General features: G+C 41.1%; 1 protein-coding gene across 1 annotated transcript in view; it reads left to right on the top strand.

The window, feature by feature from the left end:
- Positions 1–494: 494 nt before the first annotated feature.
- PDE6B (phosphodiesterase 6B) overlaps positions 495–13,850 on the top strand; it is a 78,456-nt gene continuing 65,100 nt past the window's right edge. The window contains exon 1 of the mRNA XM_069074396.1: positions 495–962. Within this exon, the coding sequence (XP_068930497.1) occupies positions 495–962 (468 nt within the window). The remainder of the gene's footprint in view (positions 963–13,850) is intronic.

Genomic DNA, 13,850 nt, shown 5'->3' with positions numbered 1-13,850 from the left:
TACCACCTGGCCCCCTGGGGATTAGGTTTGAGGGGCCTGTGCTTAATTGGGAGGTAAGTATCTTCCTTTAGATGCCCATGAAATCAGTCCAAGGCAGGGGGTTAACCCAACCAACACAGGCTCCCAAAACATCCTTTACACTCTGGATTGCATATCCCCCCAATCTTGTTTTTATGACCAGCCCGATAGGCGTTTTTAGGTTCTGAGGGAGAGGCAGGGAGTGGGGGCTGAATTAGCTCTCTCCCTGGTTTAGCATGAGTCATCCAATCCGTTCTCCTGAGCAGCTCTGTCCTCCCACGGATTCCCCATAATCATCACTAAGAAAGACTTTGCTGATTACAGTGTTTACTGAAAGCAGTTGTCCCTGTATCACCCCCAGTTAGGACAAGGTGCTGCTTGGGTCCATGAACATCCAGGGAACATAGTGGGAGGGTTTCTGGGGAAGCCCCAGGCTTACAATTCCTGGGTAAACCCAGCGACGGTGAGGAGCCACGATGGCCCTCAGTCAGGAAGATGTGGAGAAGTTTCTCAATGAAAACCCCACTTTTGCAGAGCAATACTTTGAAAAGGTTCTGAGCCCTGAGAATGTGGTTGGCGCTTGTGAGGGCAGGGGCCTGGTGGATTTCTCAACCTTTAAAGAACTATGCCAGGTGGAAGAGAGTGAAGCCCTCTTTGAACTTGTTCAGGACATGCAAGAAAGTATCAACATGGAGAGGGTGGTCTTCAAAATCCTGAGGAGGGTCTGTACCATCATCCATGCCGACCGTTGCAGCCTTTTCATGTACCGGCAGAGGAATGGTGTTGCAGAACTAGCCACAAGGCTCTTCAATGTCCAGCCCGACAGCACCCTGGAGGACTGCCTGGTGCCCCCTGACTCTGAGATTGTCTTCCCTCTGGACATCGGGGTCGTAGGGCACGTGGCACAGACAAAGAAGACCGTCAACGTCCAGGACGTTAATGAGGTAGGGTCTTCAATTCTGACAAGAGTCAGTCTCGACAGGTAGGGGAATGAACAAGCAGATATCTGGGAGCTCTCAGAATGATCCTTCACAGCACATTAGGGGTCAGAAGTCATCATTGGTTAAGGGGACCCTAATGGCCTTGATCCCTTTTGTCCCTCAAGACAATTTTATTCCCAGGAGATTCTTTACTTTCTGAGATAATGCGGCTCCCTGTTTCTTCCTATGATTCACATGTATGGTCTGGCAAGTTCTTTTATTCCAGATGAGAATATTCATTTAGTCAGGTCTGAAATGTCTGCATCTTCAGGTCTGCAATCATTCCTCCAAACTGTCCCCCAAATATGCTCACCTCAGTGTCTTTACTCATACGGTTTCCAATACCTAAATTCCCTCCTTCCCTCAACAATTTGAGTTGAATCTTCCCTACCACCTACCAGTTAGAAAACCACCTCTTCCATGAAGTCTTCCTTCACTTTCCCAGGCACCTCTTTCCCCTTTAAACCCCCTAAGGCATCTTATTTTCATCTTTAGGACATTGATCATGTAATATGATTAACATGATCAATTATATTATGATGCAATATACATTATGTTATTATATAAGAATATTACTTACAGAACTGTTATTATAATTAGTTATCTGTCTCGGTATCATTATCATAGACTCCTCAGAGGGCAGGGACCGTGTCTTATCTACAATTTGTAATATCATCCCAATCAAGCACAGGTCTCTGCACACAGAAGGAACTTAATAAATGTTTATTTAGTTGTTGAATTTAATTGTAATGTCTGTGTATTCATAGAATCATAGATTTAGGGCTAAAAGGGACCTTAAAGGCCATCAAGTCCCATCCCTCCATTTTACAGATGAGGAAACTGAGACCTTGAGAAGTTCAGCTGGTTTGCCGATGGTCATGTGGATAGGAAGTGGCAGAATCGGGACTCATACCTGGATTCTCTGACTCCTAATTCATGGTTTTTTCTGCTGCACTGTTCTGTTTAGGTTTCATCTTTCTCTGGTGCACATCTGTGTCTAGGGTAGGGTTCTGTGGGCTTTGCACACTTCTTTATCCCTGCAGTATGACTTCTCTCATCCCTCTTCCTTCATCTCCCATCTTCCTTTCCTATGTCCTCATTCTGAGGGATGGGAATCGGCTCCAGGGGAGTGGGCTGGGCTCTCTGGCAGATGGCCCACTCCTCCACTGGTCCGACTGTACCCAATGTTGAGTGATTCCCACAGGAGCTGCCTATGGGTCAGTAAAAGTGGAGGCCGGCTTAGGCCAGCCTCGGTGAGATCTCAAGTGGGACTCTGCCCATCCCTATCCTCACTCCTGGAAGCAGCTTCTCAAAAGTGGCCTAGAGCTATCCTGAGGTTTCTGTTGGCATGGTATATTGAGATGTTCTGGGGTGTGTCTGCCCATTTGACTTTGTGTCCCAAGGCCAAGGTCCTTCCACGAGACCTCCCTACCTTCCCTCCAAAACATCTAGAGATAACTGCTCTATGTCACTTGGTTTCTACTTTCTGTGGAGAGATTCTAATAAAACAAAAGACTCCTTGATAACTTTGGGGAGAGGTGGAGGAGAAAGCATTTATTAAGCTCCTACTATGTACCAGGTACTACTATGTACTAAGTGCTTTACAAGTTGTATCTTCACAACAACCCTGGGTTGGATCGTTGCTGTTCAGTCTTGTCTGACTCTGTTATTCCATTTGGGGTTTTCTTGGCAAAGACCTGATTTCAAATTCAGTCTCAGACACTTACTTGATATGTGATACTGGGGAAGTGACTTTAAACTCTGCTCAACTGTAAAGTGGGGATAATAATAGTACCCATATCCCAGTGTTGTTATAAGGATCAAAGGAGATAACATTGGGGGAGGAGGAGAAGGAAAAAGAGGAGGAGGAGTTTGCCATTTCCTTCTCCAGCTCATTTTACAGAAGAGGAAACTGAGGTAAACACGATGAAGTGACTTGCCCAGGGTCACTCAGCTACTAAGTGTCTGAGACCACATTTGAACTCGGGGAGATGAGTCTTTCTGACTTCAGAATTAGCACTTTATCCACTGTTCCTCCTAGCTGCCCCATTCCCATTTTACAGCTGAGGAAACTGAGGAAGACAGAAGTTAAATGACTTGCTCAACATCACACAGCTAGCAAGTGTTGAGGCTGGATTTGAACTCAGATCTTTCTGACTCCAGACCCAGTGATCTATCCATTGCACCACTTAGATATTGCAACAAAACAAGTAAGCCCCGTGAAAAACTTCTTGAGGTCAGAACTATGTCCACACATCCCAAGACCAGTGGGATCAAACTCAAATAGACACAGATCCCTGCAAGTCACATAATGGCTTAGAAAATCACAAATTAACATTATCTATGTTATATTTTTGTTTCATTAAAGGTTTTCCAATTATATTTTAATCTGGTTCAGTCACATTTGGTATTTTGCAGCCACATGTGGTCTGGCAGTATGATGCCTTTGCAGCACCTAGGCCCCCCACACTCCCTAGCAGAAGTCTGGGTACACAGTAGACACTCAGAAAATCCCTTTTCACTGAGTGATAGGTTATAGAAATTCTGGTCTCTTTCTTATAAAACTGGAAAAGCTCAACCAAGAGAGATATCAGTTACTTGTCTTTAGACTCTGGCCCAGTATCATGTATAGACAGTCTGTGACTATAAATCCTGATTAGGGCCATAGGTCATAGTTTTAGAAGTGGAAGAGACATTAGAGGTCTTTTGAGTCCGACCCTCTCATTTTACAGATAGGAAAACTGAGACGTAATTAAGTTAAGTGACTTGTCCAAAGTCACACTGATGCTAAGTGGCAGTCAGGTGACTACAGATCTATCTCTCACTGTTTTGGTTCACACTCACTTAGCATGGCCAAATAGACAGTCAATACATAGAGATAATTATCCAGAGAGAACATATAGACTGAATATAAGCAGTCTTGGAGGGTTTAGATCAGCTCGTATAAGACAGACTTGTTATAGACTACTAAAAGGAAATCACTTTGTTTGGGGACTTAACTTATGATGGTGACATCAGAGAACCTAATCATGAATGTGATCATGATTGTGAACCTGAGCTCCTGAAAGCATTCAATTCAATAAGCATTTATTAGGTACTTTCTGTATTCCAGGCACTGAACTAAGCACTGATATTGCTTCAGTACTTCAGTGATTCTGTGATCTCCCTGATATGGGCGTTCACTCCCTGAATACCAATCACAATACATCCATGCCTTCTCCTTCTGTCCAGTTCTTGTCTATTTTTCCCAGATAAAGAAAACCTTAACAGGCTGGACCCCTTCCTCTGGACTAGGTGTTCTGACCTTTCACAGGTACCAGTGTGGTGCTAAAGATGTCCACCTGCTCTCACCCTGGGTTTGACCCATCCCTTTTCCTGATCACCAAATCATGCCACTCTTTCCCCTCTTAGACCCTCTCCATTCTACTTCTTGCACATAGGTCATCATTGGAAACATGCTGCAACCTACTTGTTCCTACCATACATTTGTTTTGGGCAGCTAGGCAATACAATGGACAGAGTCCTGGTTAGGAAGTTAGGAAAGACCTGATTTCAAATTCAGTCTCAGAAACTTACTTGACATGTGATACTGGGGAAATGACTTTAAATTCCATCTGCTCAACTGTAAAGTGGAGATAATACCCATATCCCAGTGTTGTTATAAGGATCAAAGGAGATAATATTGGAGGAGGAGGAGGAGGAGGAGGAAAAGGAGAAAAAGAAAAAGGAAGAAGGAAGAAGAAGGAAGGAAGAAGGAGGGGAATGAAGAAGAAGAAAGAAGGAAGGAGAGGAAGGAAGAAGAAAGGAAAAAGAGAAGGAGGAAAAAGAGGAAGAGGAGGAGGGATAAGAGCCTTGAACAAAGAGAACACATCATTAGTTATGACGACAATGTTCAAGTTGACAGCTTCTTAATAAAAAAGAAAAAATAAAGATGTACATTTTCAAATACTCCTTAACAGATTCTGATGAGATATTTCAAGTTCATCTGGCAACTTTTTCTGCAGTATGCATCTTTAAAAAATGGTAGCTAAGAGTTGAGGCCTTGAAATATTATATAAATGCTAGTTATTATTAATATTGTTTTTGCCCTATGGATTATTAAGCTGACTCTTTTAAATAATCATGGATCTCATTGAAAAAACTGTAATGTTCGAGAGCCTGAAGCAATTGGCCAAATGCCATCTTCAAACAAAAGTATGTGGAAGCCTTCACCATTTCTAAGAAATCCCTTTATCTAGGACTTCCTCCATGACACTGTTAAACACCTTTGACATGCACAGATTTCCCATTTTAGGCCTTCCTTGAAATTAGTAATCCAAGCTCCAGTTATCAAACAGATTTATTTCTGTGGTTACGTTTCTCAAATAATCTTGTGTAATCTTAAGGAGAAAAGCTCTTAAGATTACTTTTTTTTTTTGCTCTATCAAGCTAAATGTGTTGTTGTCGCTTTTTAGTAATCAACACAAAACAAACACAGCAGGATCTTGTTTTCTTTACAGTTTTTAGTTTGATGTGGATTGTAAAGATAAAATCTGCTGGGAGAAGGCATTTGCATTTTTAGCAAAGATTTCATCGAACACTGTCATCAAGGATTCTCTTGATATATGTGTAGATGTCCTCATAATGATTTCAAAAGATGAGAAAGTCAGTATGTGGGTCAGTAGTTATTGATGTTCTCACAGTCACCTTTTAGTATTTTTTTCCATTCTTCCAGCATTTTTCCTCTCCCTAAGATTTTTTTTGAGACAAAAATTTCCTTATTCACTCAAACTGGAAATGTTGATACTATTCACCAGCCCAATCTCCCTGCTGATAGGCTCAGAGGCTTTGACCCTATCTGCCCTAGGCTGGTTTATTCCTCTTCAGGTAGCCTTGTGACCCTTCCATGCCCTCCTAGAGACTCGCCATATTAGTGTTAGACTCTGAAGATACCTGATCAGCTTTAACCTTACCGCAGCTCAGAACTCCCAAGTTTAAACACCAGTCTCAGCTTTCCCAATAGCAGGGACCATAAGAAAATAGCACATGGTTCCCTGAGATATTTTATAAGATGATCATTTATTACTTCTAAGATTGTGTCTCTAGAATTCCTTGGGTTCCTCTTTGTGTATTTGGTCTGGTCCAGAAATTCATCTTAAATTCATTTTCTTGAGTGTCATTTCAACTTTGAATAGCACATCTGAGATAGAAACATTAGGTTCCAAGTGTCATTTCTCCCCTTTCCTTAATAATGAACAGTGACAATTTTTTTCCCTATTTCATTCTACTTTTTTTCCTCCCACTTTCATTTGTAAAAGCTCTTGGAATGATATAGGTTTAGCTGGGCTTTGTGCCATCTTGTTGTAATCTTGTTTATGCTGTTTTGTGATGTGCTACCATGCGTCATTCATCTTCCCCCCTTTATGGTTTTTTACAATTTAGTTTGTATTCTACCCCAGTGACATCAGACAAATGGCCCTGCTTGCAGTACTCCCAAGTGTAGCCCAAACTGGATTAAAGTGTAATTGAGAAATATTTAACAAAATAAATAAAAATACAATAGAACATAGATAACATTACATTTTAAAACTAAGTCAGTATGCAACTAGAGGAATCCTTATGTCTGGGTAAATAGTCTCTATCTGTATTTGAGTCTGATGCCCCTGTTCTGGACCATTGCCACCATTGGCTGACATGTATTTTTACTTGTCAAAGACATCAAGTGTTTGCTAGCTAAGTGGTCTCTATATTCTTTTGGCCTCCTCATTATAAAAGCTACTTTACATCAATAAAATTTTTCAGGGAATATAACAATGAAGGTAACTATTTGTTTGTTTTGGGGCAGCTAAGTGGTTGAGTGGACAGAACACTGGGCTTGGAATCAGGACATCTTATTTTCATGAGTTCAAATCCAGTCTCAAACACTAGCTGTGTGACTTTGGTCAAATCACTTTACCCTCTTTGCTTCATTTGCTCATCTGTAAAATGGGCTGGAGAAGGAATGGCAAACCAGTCAAGTATCCTTGCCGAGAAACCCCCAAATGGGGTCACAGAGTCAGACACGACCGAAACCCCCGACAACAGGAACAACAATAATAACACAAAGTTTTGTTTTTCCCCATATTCCATTTCTCAGCATCAATGGCATTTTGAATGGGGCAGGTTGAAGGTGTGTCTTCTCATCTTTATACTTCTAATTTGATGGTGATGTTTTAATTGCACACAGGCAGCCAGGTTTGATATAATTCCCACATCAGTAATCAATTGTTTCCTATCAGTTAAAGTATAATTCATTTCATACATGTGAGATGCTGCTTGATAATCCTCATGTCAAGTACCTTCTGTTTTTATGGAAGCAAGTATCCATGATATTGAAGACTTCTAAGATATCAATAACTCTTTTCCACTCACAAACTTGAGCTGTATTATCCAAACTGCTGTCTGCCATCCTTCCCTGAGCCCACCTTTACATTGAAGTCATCAAATATTAAATTATTTGTTGGCTTTGTTTGGAAGATCTTGTTAAGCACTTCAGAGAATTTCTCCATCTCTTCATGCTCTGCAACAGATATTGGCAATTGGTGACCAAGTATCCCATGAAATGTTTCTTGATGCCTAAGGTCACTATGTAAATAATTCCTACAGTTCCTTTGTGTGCCTTTCCAAAGAGAACTTGTCACTTATCCTTCCATTTTGCTTCAGCTTCTTTTGTCTTCTGGTTTTGTTAATCATGAGAATATCAATATTGATGTGGATCAGTTTTTCTTTTCTTTCCTTTCTTTCTTTCTTTCTTTTTTTTTTTTTTTTTTTTTTTCAATTGGGGTTAAGTGACTTGCCCAAAATCATCACATGGCTAGTAAGTGTGTCAAGTGTCTGAGGCTGGATTTTAACTCAGGTCCTTCTGACTCCAGGGCCAGTGCTCTATTCACTGTGCCATCTAGCCGCCCCATGGATCAGTTTTTCTACCATGACAATTCATTAGCCATTGGGCAAATATTCTACATTTCAAGTGCTAATAGTAAAGTTAATATTTATAGACAGTCTAAAGATTTTATGATCACCACCTCACTAAAAAAACAGTAGGGAACCACATAGGACTAAGGGCCATTTTAAATTTTTCTTCATATCATGGGTTGTCAGAACCAAAGAATCTGTCACCAAATAGCCAGTCTACTAGGGACGAACCTCTCCATCCTTAACTAGGTTAGCCCTCAGGCAACAGATATCATCTGTTTCTGGGACCATATTTGAAGCCTTATCAGCTAGGAAGGAAATTTACATTTTTTTGATAGACTTTGAGAATCTAGGGTAACGTCCATGCAATGATGAAACATCAGAGCCCCTGGAGATACGAAGACAAAAGTCAAACATTCTCTACCCTCAAGGATCTTATGTTCTACTGCATTTGGTAATTAGAACAGTTCCTGGCACATGAAATATTTGCTAATTGGTTGATTTCTGGGGGAAATTTGACTTATACACAGATAGGGAGTGATGGAGGTAGGGGAAGAAGGTATAGACAAATTGCTCGAGGGTAGAGAGGAGAAAGGATGACTGAGGGAGAGATGGGGGAGCTGTGTTTGATATTGCTATGTTCTGTTGAGGCCATGGGCATTATCCTTGAGGCCCTAGGTTGGGCTTCTTAACCTTTTTCATAATATCATGGACCCTCTGGCAGTCTGGTGAAACCCATAGATCCATTCCCAAAAGAATATTTTTTTAAGTAATTGAAGGAAATTCTAAAGTTCAGTTAGAAGTTAGTGAAAAATAAAGATATAATTTTTTCTCATCCAAGTCCAAAGACCCCCTGAAATCTATCCATGGACACCCCTTCCCCCTGGTTAAGAACCCCTGCCCTAGGTCAAATACTCAAGAGTTCTTGAGACAGCCCAGTTGTAAGTAACCTTAGAGATCATTACAATCCAAACCCCAAGGGGAAGCTTAAACCTAGAGAGAAATGATACCTCAGAGTCAAATGACTCAACCTCAGAGTCTCTGCCATCAGAGCTCTTTTGGGTCCTAAGTAACTGAGGCCACAACACTGAGTAGATGGGCAAGAGAATGGACATAACTATGAAGAGTTCACAGCCACTTTCTAGGAGCTCTGTGGCATTCTGAAGGGTAGGGGATGGAGGCCAACACAGGTATCAGAGCATATGACCAGAGAATCTGTGGTTGGTATAAACTTTGTACCAACTATGAAGCATCAGGTTAATTTCACACTGATTGTGTCAGAATGCCTTCCATTTATTTTGTAGATATGCTATGTGTATCTGGTTATTTACATATTCTCTCTAGTTAGAATATAAACTCCTTGAGGGCAGGGACTGTTTCTGTCTTTATTTGTATCCCCAGCACTTAACACAGTAGTAAGTGCTTAATAAATGCTTCTTGACTGACTAACTGGTCTGACTCATAATGGTCAGTGCAGGGTTTCAGGATGTTATGTCAATTCAGAATGTTAGGACGGCCAGACCAGAGGGTGATAGCACATTCAGGGTGTCCGAGTTGCCTTGCCAGACAGCATAGCTGTGAGTGTATGGTATTGGGTGTTCTCACCATATGGAGTAATGATCAGATAGAGTGGCCTGACCAGAGGGAGCAATGGTCAATGAAAGATGTCAGAAAAAGCTGGCTAGAGTATTTGGGGTCAGGGGTTCCTAACCTACATTGGTGAGAGTGCTTGTCTGATGACAGTCATAAGGCCAATGGTGTTTGGGGTTCTCCTTGGGCTGTTTTGGCAGTAGGAGGTAAGAATAGGGTCAACTGTTAGACCATTGTAAAAGACCTTTGACTAGTTTTGCTTGAGTCAGCTTGAATTAAGAGTAAAGGTTGAGGGTTTTACCCTCACATAGGGGTGTGCTAGAGTCAGCTTATATAGGCTAATGAGAACTAATTATTACATTTTTATTGTGAGCGTTCACAACTCAGAAATCAGCAAATGCTACAAATCAGAGTTTATTTTATTGGGTTTTTTTTACTGTCTAGATTTAATAAAATGATGGATAAAACGTTAATTAGATTTAATGAAGTGATGAATAAAATGTTAATAATATAGATTACATTTAAAAGTGTGTCATCATGTATACATTTGGGGGGGACTGGTTGTTACACATTTACCAGCATGCCCCTGCTCATATATCAGAAAAGGGTCAAGAAGGGTGAGAGAGGCAAAAGTCCCTGGGCGTGTCATATCTCACTGTTAGGCTCTCACTCAGTCCATGTTAAGAATAGATAATATGCCTCTCCCTTCCTCACCTAGGATCAGCCCCGTGGTCTGTTCATCTGTATTGGGTTAATATATTGACTTACCTATCCATTCAGTTCATCTGCCCTGGATTAAATCATTGATCCACTCACCCAATTTTTCTATTCCAGGGCACCAACTCTTTACCATGGTCATACCATTAATTTATTCTGTCATATTCATGTCATTATTTATTAAGTACCTACTATATTTCATGCTCTTTTCTTGGTACTGGAAATATGAAAGACATACATAGCTCTTGCCTCAAGGAGCTTATAGTCTACTCTATTAGGAAGATAAGACATGTATACAAATGCCCATAGTACAAATCAGAATATGTAAGTGCACAAAGTCAAATGGAATGACCAGAAAGATTCTAGGAGGGAAGAGACATTCTAGCTGGATAACTCAGGAGAGACATCATGCGGAAGAGAAACCTAAAGAAAGAGAATTATCACCTACTTGAACACATGGAAACAGAGAAGGTGATAACTGAGAAAATAATAAAGCACATGAAGGGGAGTATATAGAACACGCAGCTGAAAAAGTAGATTGGAGGTCAAATTGTAAAGAGTCTTGGATATGAGGATGAGAAATTCACATTTCATTAATTTAAGCCAGAAAGTGACATGATCAGAATTTTGTATTAGGAAGATTACTGTGGTAGTGTGTGAAAAATGGGTTAGAGAGGGAACAGGCCCAGGAGACTATTGCAATCGTCCAGGAAAGAGATGGGGAGGGCTGAAACTAAGGTGATGGCTGTGTGAGCAGAGAAGAAAGGATGAACGGGAGAAATATTATGAAGATACAATTGTTTGTGCTTGGCATTGGGACTGGATAGGTGGGGTGAGGAAGGGGGAAAAGTCAAAGACAACTCAGAGATTTTATGTCTAGGTAACTGGGAACATGATAGTAACATGAACAAAATAATGGAATTTGGAAAGAGTCTGCCAGGCTCAGGGAAGGGGTAAGATGAAATATTTGATGAAATCATTCTGAGTTGACCATGGGCCATCCAAATAAATATCTGCAACAAGCAAATGGAGATATGAGACTGGAACATGGGGAGGAATCGGGGCTACAGGTATATGTTGCTCATCTGCAGAGAAGTGATCATTGAAGCCATGTGATCACCAAAGGAAAGTGTGTAGAGAGAGAAGAAGAGAGGGCTGAGGATAAAGCCTTGGGAGGACGTCTACAATTATGGATGTAGTAGAAAGAGGAAAAGGAGGCAACCAAGACAAGAAAGGAGCTGTTCAAGAGGTAGAAGGAAACTAGGGGTGAGAAGGAAAAGTGCTTTAGGAAAATTTGATGATGTAGACATCCCTTTCAGCTGAGAGAATCAAGGAAGGTTATGTGAACTGAGCTAAGACAGAAAGAAAGCCAGACAGAGATGAGACAGAACTGAATTTCAAGTCTGGGGAAATTCTTGCATGAATATTTGGGAGTATAAGATGCCATGTGAAGTACAGGGAATGATGGATATTCCAGTTTGGCTGAAAAAGAGACAATGCCAAAGAGAAGCATAATAAATGAAAGCAGAAAGCTGAGCTGGAGGCAGACTGTGGGAGGCTTTAACTGACCAGCTAAATGGCTCATATTTCATCCTAGAAGCAAAAGCAAGCTATGAAGAATTTTGAGCAGGGGAGTGACATGCTTAGATGTGTACTTTAGGAAGATCATGAGGGAGATGGCTTGGAGAGACTAGAGGCCAGGAAAACAATTAAGAGGCTTTTGTTCAGGGGAGAGGTGACAAAGACCTCAACTAGGATGGAAGAACAGAAGAGGTATGGAGAGGAGGGGACAGATGCTAGTGATGTTGCAGAAGTAAAGTTGCCAAGACTTGACTGATTGGATATGAGATGAAGGAGAAAGAAGAGTCAAACACGACTCTGAGATCTTAAATCTAGGTGAAAGGGAGTGTGGTGGTGATTACAGAAATAGGAAAGTTGGAAAGATGGGGGTTGGGGGAATTAACAGGTGAAGCCTGTTAAGTTAGAGGTAATGACAGGATCTTTACATAAAGTTGCTTAGCAGACAGTTGGAGATGTGTGCCTGGAATGATGCTTGGGTAAATACATTGGGGACTCATCTGGGTAAAAATAAACCCATAGGAGCTGATGAGATCATGAAGAGAGAATATTTATGGAGCCTATCTAGAGAATAGTTACCTACATGTAGGGGACAACAAGAGGCTGATGAAACAAGACTAAAAAAGAAAGATCATACAACTAGGAGTAAAAGCAGGAAAAAGCAGGGTCATGAAAACGGGGAAAGAGAGAATCCCCCAGAGAAGTGACTGGTTAACAGTTTCAAATGTTGCAGAGATGTCCAAAAGGATGAGAAGTGGGAAACAGGCTTTAGATTTTTTTTTCTTTTTGGAGAGGGGAAGGTAGGGCAATTGGGTTTAAGTGACTTGCCCATGGTCACACAGCTAATTTTGTGTTAAGTGTCTGAGGTCAAATTTGAACTCAGGTCCTCCTGACTCCAGGGCCAGTGCTCTATTCACTGCACCACCTAGCCACCCCCAGGCTTTAGATCTGATATTTAATGAGCTGAAGGGGAGGTTACAGAAGAGTGGTAAAAACAAGATTGCAAGGGGTTAAAGAAGCAAGGGGATAAGGAAGAAGTAAAGAAAGCAAGTGTAGACTATTCTTACCAGAAGTTTGGCATTAAAGGTTAGGAGAAGCATGGGATATATGGGGATGGCAAGGTCAAGAGGAAGGGTTTTTTTTTCAGTGGGGAGGGGGTTGGAGCAACTAGGAGAGAAGGGATCATGTTTTTTGGCAGAACTTCTCTATTACTGACAAGGGCACTACCATCTTACCATTCACCCATACCTTCAACATTAGTATTATCTTCAACCATTCACTCTCCTTCAACCAATATGTCCAATCAGTTGCAAAATTTTATTATTTCTACTTTCAGAACATCTCTTCTACATCACACATATAGGTTTCTCTCCACTCTCATGGCCACCATATTAGTTAGTTCTCATTACCTCTCACTTGGATTATTTCAATGGCCTCCTGACTGGTCTCACTGGCTCATCTCTCCCTACTCCAATCCATTCTCTACTCAGCTGTCAAAGTGATTTTCCTAAAGTATAGATCTGACCATGTCAATGTCACCTCCCTACCCCTATTCCATAAACTCCAATGACAGCCTATTACCTCTGGGATCAAACATAGAGGTCTCTGTTTAGCATTTAAAGCTCTCCATGAATTGTTCCCTTCCTAACTTTCTGGTTTTCTTAATACTTTACTCTCTCCACACACTCCATAGTCCAGCTATACCGGCTGACTTACTGTTCCTAGAACAAGTCATTCTATCTCTTATCTCTGTACCTTTGTACAGACTGCCTTTCATTCCCTCCCTCCTCATCTTTGTCTTTTGCATTTCCCTTCTTCTTTCAAGATTCAGTTCAAATCCTATTTTCTGTAGAAGGCTTTTCCCAGTTCCTCCAGCTTTTAGTGCCTTCCCCTCTGAGCTTTCCTTGCATCTACTTTGTGCATATCTTATATGCACTTAGTCATTTACATATTGTCTTCCCCTTTAGGGAAAGAACTGGTTTTGCTTTTCTTCTTCTTCTTCTTCTTCTTCTTCTTCTTCTTCTTCTTCTTCTT

This window comes from Petaurus breviceps, unplaced genomic scaffold (assembly GCF_028583685.1).
Source record: "Petaurus breviceps papuanus isolate PSGF00001 unplaced genomic scaffold, PetGlider_PUasm1.0 140, whole genome shotgun sequence".
NCBI classification, from domain to species: Eukaryota; Metazoa; Chordata; class Mammalia; order Diprotodontia; family Petauridae; genus Petaurus; species Petaurus breviceps.
The sequence above is the reverse complement of the archived record's forward strand: the minus strand, read 5'-3'. Positions and strand labels throughout refer to the sequence as shown.